Source organism: Physeter macrocephalus, chromosome 7 (assembly GCF_002837175.3).
Source record: "Physeter macrocephalus isolate SW-GA chromosome 7, ASM283717v5, whole genome shotgun sequence".
Classification (NCBI taxonomy): Eukaryota; Metazoa; Chordata; class Mammalia; order Artiodactyla; family Physeteridae; genus Physeter; species Physeter macrocephalus.
This window is the reverse complement of record NC_041220.1, coordinates 79,542,922-79,562,254: the sequence shown is the minus strand read 5'-3', so window position 1 is coordinate 79,562,254 and position 19,333 is coordinate 79,542,922. Positions and strand designations below refer to the sequence as shown.

Below are 19,333 nucleotides of genomic sequence, written 5' to 3'. Positions count from 1 at the left end.
TGGGATCTTCCCGGACCGGGGCACGAACCCGTGTCCCCTGCATCGGCAGGCAGATTCTCAACCACTGCGCCACCAGGGAAGCCCTCTCCTTTTTTATAGACCTATATCAATAGGTTTTTTAAAATGTCTGCAGTATCATTCACAAATGCTTTCTTGGCTCATTAGAGCTAGAAATTATCTAGCGTCTTCAGGATACAGAATACTATGTGGACAAAGACTAATCATACAGAAAGAAAAATAAATCATGAGTCCAGAGTCTAGGCATTTAGTTTTGGCTTAGCTGTATCATGTAAACTTGGAGAAGTGTGGCTGCCTTTGTCTCAATGACCTCATTGGAAAATGAGAATAACACACTCTCTAAAATCTAACACACAAGTTTTATAACACTCTCGTAAAAATGAAAGTACTCTGGAAAGTCTAAAATTCTATGTAGGAATAATTTTTGAACCAGTAAGTAGCACCAACTGTCTTCTCTTGACAAGCTTATAACTTAATGGGAGACTACATAAAGGAATCAAGCCAAAATAAATCAAAACGTGAAGATTGGGTTGAGGTGTAAAAAGCAGGAGGAAAAAGTTGTTTATATGCATGGAACAACTTAGGAAAAGACCTAGACGTGGAAGTAAGGGTGCAGTGGAACACAGAAGGGCAAAAATGGTTAATGGGATAATGTGAAACATGCCAGAGATGAGGATGATCAGATGGCTTCCCTGGGAAAGGAGCTCTGAAGATAACAGTTGAAAACTGATTCAATAGTATAAAACTATTTCTACCTGGAATTTGCCTAAAAATAATTTGGGTAATCTGGGGTGGGAGGAAAGGGAGAGAAGTAGTAAATAAATAAAGATCAGCCATGAAAACTGTTGACAATGGGGTTCACTATATTGTTGGTTTCATTTTTTGTATAAGTTTGGTGTTTTCCACAATGAAAAGTATACAACAAGCACATTAAAAAAAAAAAACTGATGCAGAGAATAATGGGAACTAGGTAGGAGTTTTTTTGTGTGTGTGTGGTACACGGGCCTCTCACTGTTGTGGCCTCTCCCGTTGCGGAGCACAGGCTCCGGACGCGCAGGCTCAGCGGCCATGGCTCACGGGCCCAGCCGCTCCGCGGTATGTGGGATCTTCCCGGACTGGGGCACAAACCCTACAATAAATTACCCTAACAGGCACACAAAGTAATAGCTTGGAAAGATTTAAGGCAGCTGAGGCTAGATCGGCAGAGAAGCAAGCGTAAAATCAGCTATCTGTGCCAGACCACACTAAGGTGAACTCTATTGCCTTAAGAATAGATACTTAAAAAAATTTTTTTCGTATAGAAAAGTCCCCTATTCCTATTCCAGGCTATGGTTATCCAAATGTCGGACTAAGGTAACTTCTTGATTTTCTCCAAGCATCTAGCTACTCCAAAATAATTTCTCCTTTTCTATGCCTCTACCCTAACCTCCTGCAAGCTTAAGTAGAAGATTGGGTAGGTAAGTCATAGAAGTGGCACCAATTTCTCTGAAATAATTTTAAAAAAGAGAGACTGAATTCATAACACAGTTTTACCAAGGGTTTCATTACTACTTTCTTCTGGAGTTCCTATTTCTTCACAGTACTGCTTTTGTCTCAACACACAATCAATTCAACATCATCTCTGCTCTATGGACCCCATGGTGTTTATCTCATGGAACCCAGTCAAAGCTCATACCACTGGCTTTCTCTTTATTCCTTAAGGCTGTACAGGTCTTGAGTCATATAACACCTTAGCTCAGCCACCAATTGGTGATAACTATACCATCACACACAGAATATTTGAGTAGATGGTTACCAGGACAGCAAGAAAAAAGTTATCTTGGTTCAAATACTGAATTATCAGAGTGTATTCCCAAGCATTCATTCTACTTGTTTCATTACAAAGGTACAACAGTTAAGCCCTATTATGAGCTGAAGGTGTCTGTGGACTAGCCTAATAACCTAACAAACATATGCCAAGTTCTAAACAATTAGTTTAAAATGACTTTTGGAACATAAACTCATCTAAATAGGAGATGCCTGTAAGTTTGCAGCAAACTTTACCTGATTCTTTTTATCTCACTTCCACCATGCAGTGGAAACAAGAAATGATGAAATACATATACTATCACCATATGTGCTCACACATGCTCACATGTTACCAGCACTTCCTAATTCTAGATCTCATATTAGAAACTTTCTCTGAACTTATTTGTTCAATGATCTGAAATGATCAGGTGATTATAGAGTTTGGTGAAGTGTTGGATAAAGTTAGTGATAATCAAAATTCAACTGGACAACTCTATACTAAGTAATGCTGTGGCTTAATACCAATGGCTTTACTATTAAAATACAATGAAACTTCTATATAGACGAGAATACATTAAAACTCACACAGCAAAGGAAAATACTTACAGAAATAAATACAAGATCAGCTTCTTTAATGGCATCATCAATATTGGTAGAAAAAAATAGATTTTTTCCTCGACAGGATTCTACCACTTCTTTTAGTCCTGGCTAAAAAGAAAAAAGAAAAGAAGTTGTACATACAATTTACCAGCATATGAGATAACCCAATAGTATAGAATTACATTCATTAAGGGGAAGGTCATGTGTAATTTAAAGGTCTAGATTTGCTCTCAAATAACACCTCTGTAGAAAAATCAAAGATTATACTGGTACCGAAGGCCATCAGGTGTACATTATGTAACAAATAAAGCAAACCTGAACTTGCCACAATTAAAGCAGCAGATTAATTTAATGCATGTCATTCTTTACCATGTTCCGGACTACTTCATAAGAGTTAACAATTAACTCCAAGTATCAACACAATCATCAGAAAAGTCAAAAGTCTTTGTGGTTTCAAGAAAACATTTGATTTTTCATTGTCACTAGAATACAGGTTTTTACTCCCAAGAATTCAGGCCATAGAATACAGGCCATTCAGAGTGGTTATGAAACAGTCTTTACTCTACACATACATAAATATATATTTTTTCTAAGTCCCATTATAAGAAACACTTCTATTAAAGAATTTGTTACTTTTCCCATACAATTTAACAGGAGATATAATTAAGAATTTTGAGCTGTACAACACCACCTAACAAGTATTCTTGCCTCCACCCCCCAAAAAAATCAGATCTAAATCTGATCAGACCAGTCCAATTAGCAAAATCTGTTTATCTACAGGATAAACAACCTGGTTTCTTCAATAAACAAACTGAAGAGAAAAACAAAGAGAGAAAAAGAGAGATTAAAATATTGTGGTCTTGGGACTTCCCTGGTGGCACAGTGGATAAGACTCCACGCTCTCAATGCAGGGGGCCTGGGTTCAATCCCTGATCAGGGAACTAGATCCCACATGCATGCCGGCCGCAACTAAAAGTTTGCATGCCACAACTAAAGTGCCAGGGAGACACAACTAAGGAGCCCTGGAGCCACAACTAAGGAGCCCTGGAGCCACAACTATGGAGCCCACGTGCTGCAACTAAGACCTGGCACGACCAAATAAATTTTAAAAAATATATATTGTGGTCTTAGGGAATTCCCTGGCAGTCCAGTGGTTAGGACTCTGTGCTTCCACTGCAGGGGGCACAGGTTTGATTCCTGGCCGGGGAACTAAGATCTCACATGTTGTGCAGTGAGGCCAAAAAATATATATATATATATATATATATTTTATATATATATATAATATATTTATTATATATATGTATATAGTGATCTTAAAAGACACTTAAGTGATACAAATCTATTGCAATATATGGCTCTTACTTGGATTCTGATTCAAATAAACCATGGAGGGGAAGGACATGTTTAAGAATTCTTAAAAACCAAAGCAAAACAGACCTTCTTCTCTCCTGGGAGAGAAGGTTCAAATAATATCCAAAATATTATGGATGTACAGAAAACTATATAGCAAAGTAAAAAGTCAATTCAGGGGCATAAGTCTAGAATTATATCCAGAGGTAATTCACTTTTCTTCATGGTTCTGTGGACTTTTAACATAAGCAATCAGAGAAAGTGTAAAATGTAAATTCAAAATTTCTATTAGTTTGGCTAAAATGTATAACAGGACCAGCAAAATATATGAACCACTGCACCATGAATATAGTGTCACTAATTATGGCAACTGGTTCCTTAGTTATTTTGACTAGGTTCTAGAAAATAAGAGTAAAAGGTTATGGAGTTGGAATTTTACAGAGAAGATTTAATTAAATCCTATATAATCTCCTAACATTTAAATTAAAGTAACCTAAAATCAGAGCAATGCAGAATTTATACTAAGTCTTAATAAGACCTCAAAATGAACAACTACATTATTCTGTTAAAATCAATGGGATATTTGTAGATATCCAAAATGGATGCAGAAGCAGTTGATAATATAAGTTCTAACTCTTATTAGATTCATTATGTAATTTTCATAACTAGTATTTAGAATTTATATGGCACTTTTTATGGAAGAAAAATCCTTTCACAGGATAAAATTAGCTTTCATTTTACTCAGAAAAAGCAAAGCAAATTATCCACTTTGGCTTTTTAGAAGTAGTTATTAAATTGTTTTTTTAATGAACAAAGTTAACAAAAAAGCAACGACTATTCAATAAATACGGCAACACAAAACAGAATGTTTCCATTGGTTTTTTTGTTTGTTTGGGTTTTTTTGGCCACACTCTGCAGCTTGTGGGATCTTAGTTCCCCAACCAGGGATTGAACCCGTACCCTTGGCAGTGAAAGTGCGGAGTCCTAACCACTGGACCACCAGGGAATTCCCTTCATTGTTAAATATTAAGAGTTTCTATTATGCTGTTCCCTGAGTAAAAACTTTAATATCTTACTACCATATTTCATCTGATAGTCATTACTATTTACTTCTCAGGTGGTAAAAATGACTACTTTTTTATTAACATAGTTTTGACCCATAAAATAAGCCTATAAGACTAGAAGGAACCACAATGGACACATAAATTCATGGACCCTAAGTACATTTGGCTGGGTTTTTTCAATGTAGCCTGGTAATCTTTTTACTTGTCCTCTCATTCTGAGATTACTGCTCCAACCTCCACTACTTCTTCTTCAGAGTAGCTGGCCTCCCGCTTTCAGACAATGGAGATGACCAACGTTTCACTTCTATTTCCTGTTCCCACCAACAAAACAGTATCTTCATCCACCCTTGTTTACTTCCCTCCAGTCTCTGAGAAAGAGGCTTTCAAGGCCAATACCTCTTCTTGTGTTTTTGATCCCATCATCTTTGCTATTTTTCTAGACTTTATTCCATCAATTAGCCCCTTCCTTCTTATACTTTTGACCTTTCCTTCTCTATGTGATTTGTCTACCTTAGTTTATTAACATGCTTGATTCTTTATCAACCATAGGAAAAAATATAATTTTTAAAAATCACTGCTTTTGCACTTCTCTGGTGGCACAGTGGTTAAGAATCTGCCTGCCAATGCAGGGGACATGGGTTTGAGCCCTGGTCTGGGAAGATCCCACATGCCATGGAGCAACTATGCCCATGCGCCACAACTACTGAGCCTGAGCTCTAGAGCCACGAGCCACAACTACTGAGCCCATGCACCTAGAGCCTGTGCTCTGCAACAAGAGAAGCCACCACAATGGGAAGCCAGCGCACTTCAACGAAGACCCAACGCAACCAAAAATAAATTAAAAAAAAAAAAAATCACTGCTTTTACCGTGTCCCTCTCCGGTGACCACCCCCTTTATTTCCTTCTAATTAAACCTTTTAAAAGAAGAGTCTTACTACTTTTCTACACTCTCTCATTTCTTCAATCTCCTACCTTTTGTAATTGTTCTTGTAAAAGTTACAACGGTCCCCATAATACCGAATTTCATGAGTATGTCTCTGTTCTTATTTCTCCTGTGTTTGGCAGAATTGACAGCTTACTCATTCATTCAGCAAATATTGATATTTGTTGATTACTTACTAAGTACTGGTCACCGTGTTCGTCACTCAATCAAGATATATACATCTTTATGGAGCCTGCGCTACTAAAACTCTTCTGGCTTTTGGTTCACCTTCTCTGAACTACTCTTCAGTGCTTCTCTAAGGCATTTCTTCCTCCACCCCTCATCAAACATTAGCATTTTGACCCCATGCTGTTCTCTCTACAGGCTCTTCTTGGGAGAGCTCAACTACTCTGACTTTAACTACTGTCTGCATAATTTATTTTTTTAACTTCCTGCATAATCTTAAGTTTACATCTTCAGCCCTGAATTTCCTTTTTTTTGGCCATGCTGCACGACTTGTGGGATCTTAGTTCCCTGACCAGGGTCTGAACCCAGGCCATGGCAGTGAAAGTGCTAAGTCCTAACCACTGGACCACCAGGGAATTCCCCAGCCCTGAATTCTTGAATATCATTCTTGATTCCTTCCTCTACTTCATCCTTCTTGAATCAACAATCAAGTCTGATCATTTTTCCTTCTAAATATTTCTCTTGGGAATTCCTTGGTCACATACCAGAAGCCGCAGGGTAAGGCCAAAAAAAAAATTTCTCCAATTAGTCTAGTGAGTTTCAGAGTGAATGGAGTGAGGGTGGAACAACTATCAAGGAGGCTGTGTACTCAAAAGAGTTCATTAAATATAATTACATATTAGTTATCTTTTCTTTATCAGTGACCAGGAGTTAAACATTAGTCACCAAAAGAGACTCTCTGATATGAAAAATTGGTATTTACAATGAAAAATCAATGCCATAGATTTTTATAATATCATTGAAAACAAATATCTGCTTGGTTGTGTATTTTTTTTTAATTTTATGTATGTATGTATGTATTTATTTGGCTGTGTTGGGTCTTCATTGCTGCTTGCTGACTTTCTCTAGTTGCGGCGAGCGGGGGCTACTCTTTGTTGCGGTGCTCAGGCTTCTCACTGCAGTGGCTTCTCTTGTTGTGGAGCATGGGCTCTAGGCGCACGGGCTTTAGTAGTTGTGGCGCACGGCCTTCAGTAGTTGTGGCTCACGGGCTCCACAGGCTCAGTAGTTGTGGCGCATGAGCTTAGTTGCTCCCCGGCATGTGGGATATTCCCAGACCAGAACTCGAACCCATGTCCCCTGCATTGGCAGGCGGATTCTTAACCACTGAACCACCAGGGAAGTCCCTTGTTTGTGTGTTTTTTAATGCATAATAGAATACAAATTTAAGGAGGAGGTTGACTGCAAAGGTATCTAAGGTTTCTCTGGAAATAAAAATATTTCTTTGCCTTGTCCAGGTAGATCAGTATAAAATCACAAGCAGTAACAATATCTATAAGCTACTCAATAAAGGAATTCAGAAAGAAGCATGAATTCTGGTTAAACCTGCCATTTGTTTTTCTTCTTTTATAGTTCTTCCTGTTTGACATTTCACATAACATTTTACATCTCCTATATGGCCAAGGAAATGTGCACGAATAGTTAGTTTTACAACATAAACAAAAAATGGAACAAAGGCCTAACATATCTTTGAAAATGGATAATTGGGACACACAGTTCATTTCCACAAGTTTTGTTTTGTTTTGTTTTGTCTTTTTAAATACACGCTACAGAAATCATTTATTTTCTTCTGATTTATAAATTTCTTAAGCAGGTGTCTTTTAACAACTGATGTGTAAGAAAGACACATGAAAATTATAAGCCTAAAGTCATTTACTTGCTAAGAGGAAAATCATTCTACTTGTTAAGAAGATTTCTTCTAGAATTTTAAAGTAGCAGTGCCATGTTTTTAACCTCCAAAGTCAGCTGGGTTGTTTTTTTTTTTAAAGATTCCATTTCCTTTGCAGGCTACAACTAAATAGTGCAGAACTAAAATAGCTGCTTCGGTTGTCATCATCTAATTTTGTGGAGTAGACAGATTAAAAATGAGATAAAAATAAGACTTTAAAGACCAGATAATTATAACCATTAAATAAAGCCAATACAATTATGGGACATTAGAGTTCTGAGAACTCAGAAGTTGCTTCTAATGAGCACAGTGCTAGCTAGACTTTGAAATCTTTTATATTCTATTTAAAGAGATTTAAAGAAGAAAAAATTTATTCATGAAATAAAACTGTGAAACAAGAAATACTTTTGTTTCTTCGTTTATAAAAGCTAGGTTATTGAGAAAAACAAGTAAGATGTGGAAAAAAATCATCTTAGATCTTAACTCTTTTAATCTAACTATATATCCCAACTGGATTCGATATCAATGTAGAATACACTATTTATTTTTTTTGGAGGAATTTAACTTTTAATTTTTAAAAAAGTAACAAGAGTATAACATGGCAAATTCAGATCATCCTCTCACTTCTTTTGTGGCTTACTGTTGTTTTTATTTGGGGTTTTTTGGTTGTTATTTATTTTTATTGAAGTATAGTTGATTTACAACATTGTGTTAGTTTCAGATCTATAGCATAGTGACTCAGTATTTTTGTAGACTGTACTCCATTATAGGTTATTACAAGATGATGGGTAAAATTCCCTGTGCTATACAGTATATCCTTGTTGCTTATCTATTTTATATACAGTAGTTTGTACCTGTTAACCCCTTACCCCTAATTTGTCCCTCCTCCCTTCCCTCTCCCCTTTAGTAGCCACAGGTTTGTTTTCTATATCTGTAGAACACACTATTTTTATTTTTTTCCCCATTTACTTATTTATTTATGGCTGCGTTGGGTCTTTGTTGCTGCGTGCAGGCTTTCTCTAATTGCCTTGAGCAGGGGCAACTCTTGGCTGCAGTGCGCGGGCTTCTTATTGTGGTGGCTTCTCTTGTTGCGGAGCACGGGCTCTAGGCTCACGGGCTTCAGTAGTTGTGGCACATGGGCTCAGTAGTTGTGGCATGTGGGCTTCAGTAGTTCTGGCTCTCAGGCTCTAGAGCGCAGGCTCAGTAGTTGTGGTGCACGGGCTTAGTTGCTCCGCAGCATGTGGGATCTTCCCAGATCAGGGCTCGAACCCATGTCCGCTGCAGTGGCAGGCAGATCCTTAACCACTGCAGGCTCAGTAGTTGTGGTGCACGGGCTTAGTTGCTCCGCAGCATGTGGGCCCAGATCAGGGCTCGAACCCATGTCCGCTGCAGTGGCAGGCAGATCCTCAACCACTGTGCCACCAGGAAAGTCCAAACACACTATTTTTAATTTAAAGCACTGAAATCTTAGGAAAAAGAGTTTCAGATTTCAAATAATAGAAATAGTACTAATAATAAGAATCTGGCCAGGGAATGTGCCTGGCCAACTAATTTTTTTGTTTTCTCCAAGAAAAACGTCTAAATCCAATATATTATAGATAGTTTATACTTTTTTCTAGCTCAAAATAACCTTTTTATTTTGTTTTTATGTAAAATTTTTATTGAAGTAAAACAAAAATACAGAAAAGTACATATATTTTAGTATAGAAAAGTGTATAGCTCAATTTTCACACGTGAACACACCTGTGTAACCATTATCCATACAAGAATTAAAAGAACATTAACAGGGAGTTCCCTGCTGGCTAGCGGTTAAAATTCTGGGCTTTCACTGTCAAGGTCTGAATTCAATCCCTAGTTGGGGAACTGAGATCCCACAAGCTGCGCAGCATGGCCAAAAAAAACCAAAAAAAACATAAACAGTAAATCAGAGCCTGCAGTATGCCCTCTCCTAGTCTCTACAACCCCTCAAACTACCATCATGTTGAATACTATCACCAGAAATTAGTTTGCCTATATTTGAACTTTATACAAAATGAGATTATATAGCATGGACTACTTTGTGTCTGACAACACATTACTTTTGTGAGAATTTAAACATATGCTTGCATGCAGGAGTAGTTTCATGGATTTTAAATACAGTATAGTATTTTACTGCAGGATTATACTACAATTTATGTATCCATTCTACTGCTAATTAACATCTAGGTTGTTTCCCATCTGGGGTCATTATGAATTGCACTGTTAATACCTGTCTTTTGGCGCATAAATGTATGCCTTTCTGTTGGATATACACCTACAGGTGGAATTTCTGGGTCAGATATGCATATTTTCAGCTTTAGTAAATACTGCTGCACAGTTTTGCAAAATGGCTGTACCAATTTACATTCTGACCAGCAGTGTATAAAATTCCAGTTGCCCTAAATCCTTGTCAGCACTTGGTATTATCAGTAGTGATAATTTTAGCCATTCTAGTACATTTTGTGTTTGAAAAGTAGAGTATACTGCTGGCATAATTAATTACTGAATGACTGGATATAAATATGGCTCACAAGGTTTCAGATGACTTGCAGCCCTTTTATGGATATCAGAATTATAAAACTCTTAATCAAGTTATCTTTCCAAAATGTTTTTAAAAATTCCCCAAGACCTAATATAGTACTGTTATGTTTATATAACAGGAAAAGAAATGCTATAACACTGAGGTATTTAAATAACTATTATAGGAAGTTAATCTGGTAGAGGAAGAAAGGGTAAAGCACAAACAGAAGCTACCACACACACAGAGGGCTTTCTTTTTTTTAAAATTCTAAGTCTGATTCAGATATTGGTTAATCTGTGATGTTAAGTGGCTACTAATCTATGGGTACTTTTTCATGGATTTCTATTCATAGGTCTATAAATAGCAGGCAGATTTATCTTACAGAGACTTCCCCTTCTAAAGATCACTTAAAGACTATGGTTGATAAGAGTCTTACAAATAATAAAACTTTTCAGAAAAAAAAAAGAAAATATATTAATGTTGGAGAGAAAATGCTACCCTCAAATTTTCAAGTGCTTCTGTGTCAAAAGCATAATATCATGAACTCATTTTACAGTGAAAATTTTTAAAAATGGAACACTGCTTAATAAAATAGAGGCGTATTTTCCTAACTATGAGTTCTCTAAATTCACAGAAATTTTGAAATTCCAATTTAAACGAATTTGTGATACTAAACACTGAATATGAAAGACACCATTTATTCATCCAAGGTTTACCTGATATAAATACAATCACCCAAAAATATAATACTTACATGAATTAATATTATAAATATCCACAGTTTTTTAATTTTTACAGATGTCACTTTTTAATTGTACTATTACCATATGGTAACCATACTAACAAACAAAATTAGAAAATAGAGAAGATAAGAAAATTACCCATAATCTCACTCCACTAATATAATCATTATTAATATTCAATATACTTTTTTCTAGGCATTTTCCCTAGGCATATTTGACATAATTATAATTGTAATGTCCATAACATTGTGTATTTATGTTTTTTCATTTAATTTCTTATCAGTTGAAGTCATAGAATTTTATATTAAAAGTAAATTACTTAGCAAAAAGAGTAAGAAAACAAAGAGCATAAGAACAAAGCATTGTTTAATATGGTTTACCTCATAAATAGGAAGCGTAGAAGAGTTCCATGCATTGATTCTTGATTCATTGACATCAACAACCGTTACCCTGATTTCAGGGCACATATGAGCAATGACACTACATGTGGGTCCTCCAACATAGCCTGCACCGATGCAGCAGATCTTCTTAATTTCAAACATGATTGTACTAGAAGGGAAACAGTAAGACCGTCCAACTATTGAGAACAGAAAATTTAAAGAAATCACACTGCACATTCATCACCTTTATAAAAACTGTCAAGGTGACAGATACTGGAAAGATTTCCTACATTCACACTCATTAAGAATTATGAAAACAATGATAATAAAAAAATAACGTTCCAGTTGGATGACCTAGCCTGTTCTCAGCTGTACCAGCATGAAACATGGAAAAAATTATAGTAACTGATATTACTAAAGAAGTGTCACAAAGATTATAATGACCTAATATAGAAAGTCAAGAAGCAAAATAAAACCTTACTTAATCTTCTAACACTCTAGGGTAACTGATTGCTGAGGGAAAATTCAAGGGTGAACACACCAGTGCAATTCTTGCTTAACTAAATGCTGGTGTACAAAGGTCAGCTTTACAACAGGTTTAGACTAAAATGACAGGTATTAAGATTAGTTCCTAAATCCAGAATTGGCCTCTGAGATTATATTCCCTGCACAATTTGGTTTCAGCAATTCATTTTTAGGTACTGGACAATGATCTTAAACTCTATTTCAACTTTAATCAGAAACCAGGAGATGGTTAAAAGAAAGTAATTTCTGTAGTTAGCAAAGCTGTTACACAGATTTTGATGGGTTTTTCAAAAACCAGTGAATTGATTCACTCGAATCAAAATGACAAGGGACTGAGTTATATGTAAGAATTTCAGTTTATTCAGTAATGAGAATGAGAACGGCCAAACTGATAAGATTCTTAGAATTTTTGTCCTAGAGAGTTTAAGCATTTGTTAGTATATTCCTGCATGGATCAGAGAAGGTACTCTGGAAGGCTGATCTAATTACAATGCCTGGCAAGTATATCCCTATTATGAAAAAAGATACACAAAGCACATAATTAAGATGATCCAATTCCCTTTGGTCTGAATCTGTATCAATCAAACAATGCTCTAATCTTCATTGGTTCTCTGGGTAGACTTCCCAACTGGAAGAGAATGAGTTGACAACCCAAACAAGTATCCTGGTCTGTGTTAATAAGCAAGTAATCTGGCTTATAAATTGATCTTTAGTAGTTATGATTATTAGATATCAACTCATAGAGTCTGATCTCTAATGACTTTTTTTTTGGCCGCATGGCTTGTGGGATCCTAGGTCCACGACCAGGGATCGCGATCAGGAGTCGAAAACCAGCCCCTCCTCCCCACCCCACCCCCACCGGCAGTGGAATAGCGGAGTCTTAATCACTGGACCGCCAGGAAATTCCCTCTAATGACTTTTTTTTTTTTTTTTTTGTGGTATGCGGGCCTCCCTCTGCTGCGGCCTCTCCCGTTGCGGAGCACAGGCTCCGGACACGCAGGCTCAGCGGCCATGGCTCACGGGCCCAGCCGCTCCGCGGCATGTGGGATCCTCCCAGACCGGGGCGCGAACCCGGTTCCCCTGCATTGGCAAGCGGACGCGCAACAACTGCGCCACCAGGGAAGCCCTCTAATGACTTTTTAATAACCTAAAAGAAATGGAATTTTAGTAAACCAGTAAATATGAACAGAATTTGGAATCTAATGATTCCCCAAAAGAAAGAAATATTCTCAGCAATATACATACAAAGAAATATTTTAAATGTATTTTTATTTTGAATAGGTAATAATTCATATGATTCAAAGATTAAATCTGAGGAATTCCCTGGCGGTTCAGTGGTTAAGACTCGGCGCTTTCACTGCCATGGGCCAGGGTTCGATACCTGGTCAAGGAACTAAGATCCCACAAGCCAGGCCGTGCGGCCAAAAAAAAAAAAAAAAAAAAAATTCATTAAATCTCTATAACAAGGTAAACACTCAGAAGCCACACACCTATTCCATCCACATCTACTTTGCTACCCTCTACTTTGCTTCTACAAGCAACCTCTTTATTAGTATTCCAAGATTCACCTTAGCAAAAACACTGAGCCTAGAAAAATTTACGTTTAGCAACCATATATCTTTCTTCACCCTTCTTCTGCTTTTCAGTTCTGCCCTTCACACTCTCCAGGCCTCAAGTGCCCTATAAATGAGGAGAATGCATGGGGAGATAGACTGCACTGGGATTGCTAAGTGGCTAAGACTGAGCTGGATGTTCTGAAAAGCTCCCACCTGTGGGAGGGACAGCTGGCCCGGAGGAGACTTACCAAAGATGTGTCTCCAGCATTTACTGCTGCTGTCCCTACCTCTACAGCAGAAAAGTCTTGGCATCTGGTTTCAGAAAAATTGCTTCAACTTGCTTCAGGCTTATTCCCTTCTTCTCATTCATGAAAAATTAATATTCCCAATTTAAGGATTTACTCTGTGGGCACAGCAGAGAATTTGGCCATAGAATAATATAGGTCCTGACACTCAAGTACTTAACAATTTATTCAGCAAATAATTCAATTGAAAAATGTTTATTAAAGACCCCACTATGTAACAGCCACTATTGTTCTAAGTACTATAGATACAATAGTGAACATGACAGATACAGCTCCTACCTTTACATAGTTATATTCTAGTAGGAAAGCACACAAACAAAATAATGGCAGTTGTGGTAAATTCCTCATAAAGGAAATAAACATGTAGCTAAAAGAGAAAGATTGTATGTGGGGAAAGGACTATTTTAGTTAGGGTAGTTAAAGAAGGACTCTCTGAGAAGGTGACTTTTAAACTGACTTAAAAAATAAAATGGAGTTAGTTGCATCCAGATAACATGGTTAAATTACACAAGGCAGTATAATCAATTAAATGACAAAATGAGGGTTAAAGTCCAGAGGGGGGAAAAATCAAAATAAGAAAGTATCTATATCAAGGCAAATGTAAAATCTAAGCTTGGCCAAAAGAATGAGTAGGATTTAAAAGGAAAGATAAGTGGGGAGGGCATTCCAGATGACAGGAAAGAAATAAATAAGGACTTATATACAGAAATGAGTCCAGGGCTTCCCTGGTGGCGCAGTGGTTAAGAATCCGCCTGCCAATGCAAGGGACACAGGTTCAAGCCCTGGTCCGGGAAGATCCCACATGCCGCGGAGCAACTAAGTCCGTGCGCCACAACTACTGAGCCTGCGCTCTAGAGTCCGTGAGCCACAACTACTGAGCCCAGATGCCACAACTACTGAAGCCCGTGTACCGCAACAAAGAGTAGCCCCCACTTGCCGCAACTAGAGAAAAGCCCGCATACAGCAACGAAGACCCAACACAGCCAAAATTAAAATAAATAAATTAAAAAAAAAAAAAAGAAAAGAAATGAGTCCAAAGAAGTGAGATCTGCCTAGTTGCACAAAAACGTGGGTGTTAAGAAGTAGTGAGAGGTAATAATTGTCTCAGGGTGGAAATGAACTGGAAGTGGGTCTTGAATGCCCCTTTCAGGAAAGCATGACCATAAAAATCCATGAGGCTATAATTTAATAACTTAAGTTAACACAGCTGAAAGTAACCATAACAATCAAGGCATTAATATATTAGCTAAAATCTAATAAACTCCACTGAAGGAAAAAAGGGGGAGGGGGCAAAGGGAATGATCAGCTTGGAGCCTGGAAAAGGGGCATTAAGAATAAGAATGATGGAAAAAATCTTTAAAAAAAAAAAGGAATAAGAATGATGGGTTTCTCTGGTGGCACAGTGGTTAAGAATCTGCCAGCCAATGCAGGAGACATGGGTTTGAGCCCTAGTCCGGGAAGATGCCACATGCCGCGGAGCAACTAAGCCCGTGCGCCACAACTACGGAACCTGCGCTCTAGAACCCGTGAGCCACAACTACTGAGCCCCCGTGCCACAACTACTGAAGCCCACACGCCTAGAGCCCGTGCTCCACAGCAAGAGAAGACACCGCAATGAAAGAGTAGCCCCTGCTCGCCGCAACTAGAGAAAGCCCACGCACAGCAACAAAGACCCAAAGCAGCCAAAAATAAATAAATTAATTTTTAAAAAAGAATATGAATAAGAATGACACAGTGTTTATTTCAGCACTTCTAAAGAGTAACACAGAATCTGGAAGTCAGAAGTGTTCTGGTTTCAGAGAGGTGGGGCAAGAAAAAAGCTTTCCCAATGCTTGGATAGCATATTCCCCCCAAATTCTTTGTTCTGATTCCACTATGCCTTATGAGTTCAGATTGCCAGGAATCATAATACTAGAAAGGGATGGCATGGATTTGAGACATAAGTATTCCAGACACTGGAATAAAGTTTCCCTACTGTAATAGCAAGTTTCCATTCTAGAGTATCCATCAGTCTCTTATGAGCTTAGTCATCATAAGTTACCTAAAGCCTCGTTAACCCTTAGGTTTGTGGGAGGAAAAAAAAAAAAATCAACCTTCCAGATCTGCAAGGCTGAAGATCAAGTCCTAAACTGTGATGAACCTGGACTACCACTCACAGTAACCCCTTACTGGATAGGTGGCCTCTCTAATCAAAACCAGTATATCTGGAATACCTAAAAAGTGAAATCTCAAAGGATTTTTGGACCAGAGGATCTTGTGGTGTTACCACTTAATCCATAGCCAAGAGGTTATAAGGGCAGCCTATGCCCTCAGTCTCAACAGAACATGGGTGAACCAAAACATGGGTTGAGCCCATGATGAACTCTTGGGCTCAAGAGCTTTATAAGGTACTCTCAGGCTAACACTTCTCTGCTGCTGTTCACTTCAGCACCTAGAACAGTAGGCTCTCAATAAATATTAATCGAATGAGTAACTCAATAAGGGCCTATCTTTTTGAGATGAAGACTGGTATTTGAATATCTTTATCTCAGATGCTCGGTCAGAGTATTTTTACGGATTGTCCACAATCCTATCAATCTTTCTTCTTTAGGTAGAACTTCAGCATGTCTTCTCAGAGCTACTTCTTTTTTTTTTTTTTTTTTTTTTTTTTTTTTTTTGCGGTACGCGGGCCTCTCACTGTTGTGGCCTCTCCCGTTGCAGAGCGCAGACTCCGCAGGGATACCGTAAAACACATGCAGTTCTATAATACAGACCCACCTGCCATCAATAGTTTACCCCAGCTGCCGTCTGAAAGGCAAGGTGAATATGGCGTGGCAACCAAGGTAGATACGAAGTAACTCTGAGGGCTTCCCTGGTGGCGCAGTGGTTGAGAGTCCACCTGCCGATGCAGGGGACACGGGTTCGTGCCCCGGTTCGGGAAGATCCCACATGCCGCGGAGGAGCTGGGCCTGTGAGCCATGGCTGCTGACTACTTGGAAGTTTCAACAAAATCTTCAATAAGCTTTAATATGGAGCTTGATACAGTGTTAGTGATATACTTTGCCTGACACAGATATCTTCTGATTCCATTTTCTATTTCTACTTTTATTTACCTTCTGACCCTGTACTGTGCTGTCAGGGAAATGAGAATGTTTGCTTACTGAAAGAGTCCGTTTGAAATGAGTTTTTACCTCTGTATTTTGGGAAAGTCACAGCAAACCAGGCCATTCCAAAACTACTTTTCATCTAAAATTTTACAAATTCAGATCAATATTTCAGCCTAAAAGATGTGGCTAACAAATAGCGAAGCTCCTATTACAATCTAAACTGAATATACTCCCTCCACCTCCACCCCTCTTCGGTATACTCTGTTTAATTACCCAGTATCTAAGGCAATGGACGTTCTAGCTGGATACAACAACTTCACACATCATCTTAGACATTTCCAAAAATTAAATATTAACAGATGCCTGACCCGGGAAAAATATTTAATCAGTGAGAAAGACTGTTAACCTCATATCTAAAGGGTATCATGTAAAGCTGTGGAAATAGCAAGAGAGAAGATGGAGTATGCTTATTGGTTACAGGTTTTATGTTGGAGAAAGGAGTAGTACAGCAATAGGAGAAGAAATGAGATCCTTTTAACCAGGGTTGTCTATCCCTTACCTTAAACTAGATGCTGGGCACTAACAAGCACATATCAGAGCAGACAGTGACCTCTTTCATTTCCAGAACCACCCCCCGCTCCCCGCATCCCCCAAGAAACAGACCAGACTACTGTTGTCCATTTCATAGGGGATTTGAAGAAACTCAAAGACTCACTGTGTCTTTGAGGGCAGGCAGTCAATGAACAGCTACTCCTCTGTATATCCCTGAAAAGTTCCCTACCAGTGAATCCCTCTTTTCTATATACCAGAATTCTCGACCTTACTCAATTATTTTCCTATATATAAAGAGGCATAATTTTTCAAGGTCTCACACAAACGCAATCTCCTGAAGCACCCAAGAAAGGCCTTCCCTAATATGAAATAAAGCCATTATATAGAGTGGCGGCCAACAATGGATTCCAGGACAGTCCATACAGATGTCACGACAGAATGAATGTCTTAGGATTTCGCCTTCAGAAGGGCTCTCTTTCTCTTTAGTTTCTTAAGAAGGGAGACCAGCGACGTGAGGAAATCAGCAGCCCTCCATGTGAGCAGATTCTAAACACAAACAAAAGACTGTGATTCTGAGACCAAAATGGGGTCCCTGACCAGAGGACCACTTCCTTTGGTGGACGTTCGGCTTTCAGAGGCGCCAGGGAAATCTCATTTAAGTCGGAAAGCGGGGAAAAGCAGAAAGAGAAGCGGTTGGAAGACTCGCGAGTCTTGAATTAAAAGCCCAAGCTCTCCTTCTTCCAGGGCAGCAGATCCAAAAGACTATTCCCGCCCAGAGCCCAAAAAAGGAGACGGAGTATCGTGACACTGGGAGCCTGGGACCGAGCGCAGGGAGCGACTGGAAGAAGCGCGCACACCCCGCCCGGCTCCTTCCACATCCCGCCGGGACCCGGGAGCATCCCCACGGGGTGGCGGAAAAGGCGCTTACCCACTTCCAGGCACAGAGATAGGTAACTGCTCCAACCCCGACCGCTCGGACAGCTCGCTCTGGGCCGCGCAGCCGCAGCTTCAGCACTCGCGCCCTGCTCCGTCTGACCTCCCCTCACCGCACACCCCTCTCGGGCTGCCAAGCGCCGCACCCCGAGTCCCGGGCCCGAGCCCGTATTTAAAGGTTTTCACCCGAGAAGGCGGAGGCTTCATTCCCCCGCAGCCAAGCCCTCCCGGACTTTGCCCTCCGCTGCATCCCTGCTCCCCCTCCCGCCACTGTAGGCCGGGGCCCGCCCCTATTTCCTGCGGGACCCAGGGACGGTGGATACGGGGGCGTGACTAGACGTCGCTGGGAGGGGCAGACCCCACCCCATGGCCGAGCCTGGGCAAATCCGCTCGGGCCAGCTCAGCGGCCCCGCCTCTTCCGCGAGCGGCGCTGGGCAGAGCTGCGTGCGCCGCCGGTCGGCCAAGGACCGAGGGTTAGGCTCCCGGTTACGCCTAGGTCAGGTTTTAGTTTCCCGGTAGTCCAAAGCCCGCTCTTGCTGTCTGGCCCCCGCTTCCCTCCCTGTGTCCCCATCCTGCCTCACAGCGCTGAGGTGGTGCCGCGTGCGCGCCAGGTCGGCCATACTCTGGGGCTGCGGCCCAGGGGGACCGGAAGGTCCAGGCCCACTTTCCGGTCTCCCCAGCAGCCTAGAGGGTCAGCCTCGTCTTTCGGCCCCCTAGACCCTGTGGATCAGACGTGGCCAGCGGCTTACTCCACTCCCACGCCTTCCGGACCCATGGGTCCGCCTCACCCTCCGGGCCCGCGGCCCAGGGTTTAGTCAGATTACCGCCGACCCGCCGCTTCTGGGAAGGAGGCGCCTCACGTCAAAAGGATGCTGAGTCCCGTCATGACTGGACCAGTTAGTGATCCCCGTCCTGATCCCTGGGTAGAGAAGTGGGACAGCCCTCCAGGCACATTTTCCAAATACTCCTGCCAAATTCGGGATCTGAGATGTCTGTGCATGATATATAGCAGAGAGCATGCAAGATGTAAGTGCCGCCTAAGAGGAAGTGAAATTAA

General features: G+C 40.0%; 1 protein-coding gene across 2 annotated transcripts in view; it reads right to left on the bottom strand.

The window, feature by feature from the left end:
• The window catches only part of UGDH (UDP-glucose 6-dehydrogenase), a 29,571-nt gene extending 11,051 nt beyond the window's left edge, over nucleotides 1–18,520 (bottom strand). Inside the window, exons 1-4 of one of the 2 annotated variants that reach the window (XM_007113881.4) lie at nucleotides 18,272–18,520; nucleotides 13,649–13,803; nucleotides 11,320–11,488; nucleotides 2,413–2,514 (exon numbers count right to left, since the gene is read on the bottom strand). In XM_007113881.4, the coding sequence (XP_007113943.1) occupies nucleotides 2,413–2,514; nucleotides 11,320–11,488; nucleotides 13,649–13,668 (291 nt within the window). In that variant the 5' untranslated portion in view covers nucleotides 13,669–13,803; nucleotides 18,272–18,520. The remainder of the gene's footprint in view (nucleotides 1–2,412; nucleotides 2,515–11,319; nucleotides 11,489–13,648; nucleotides 13,804–18,271) is intronic. The other variant, XM_007113882.4, reaches the window with a different exon arrangement.
• Nucleotides 18,521–19,333: the final 813 nt, after the last annotated feature.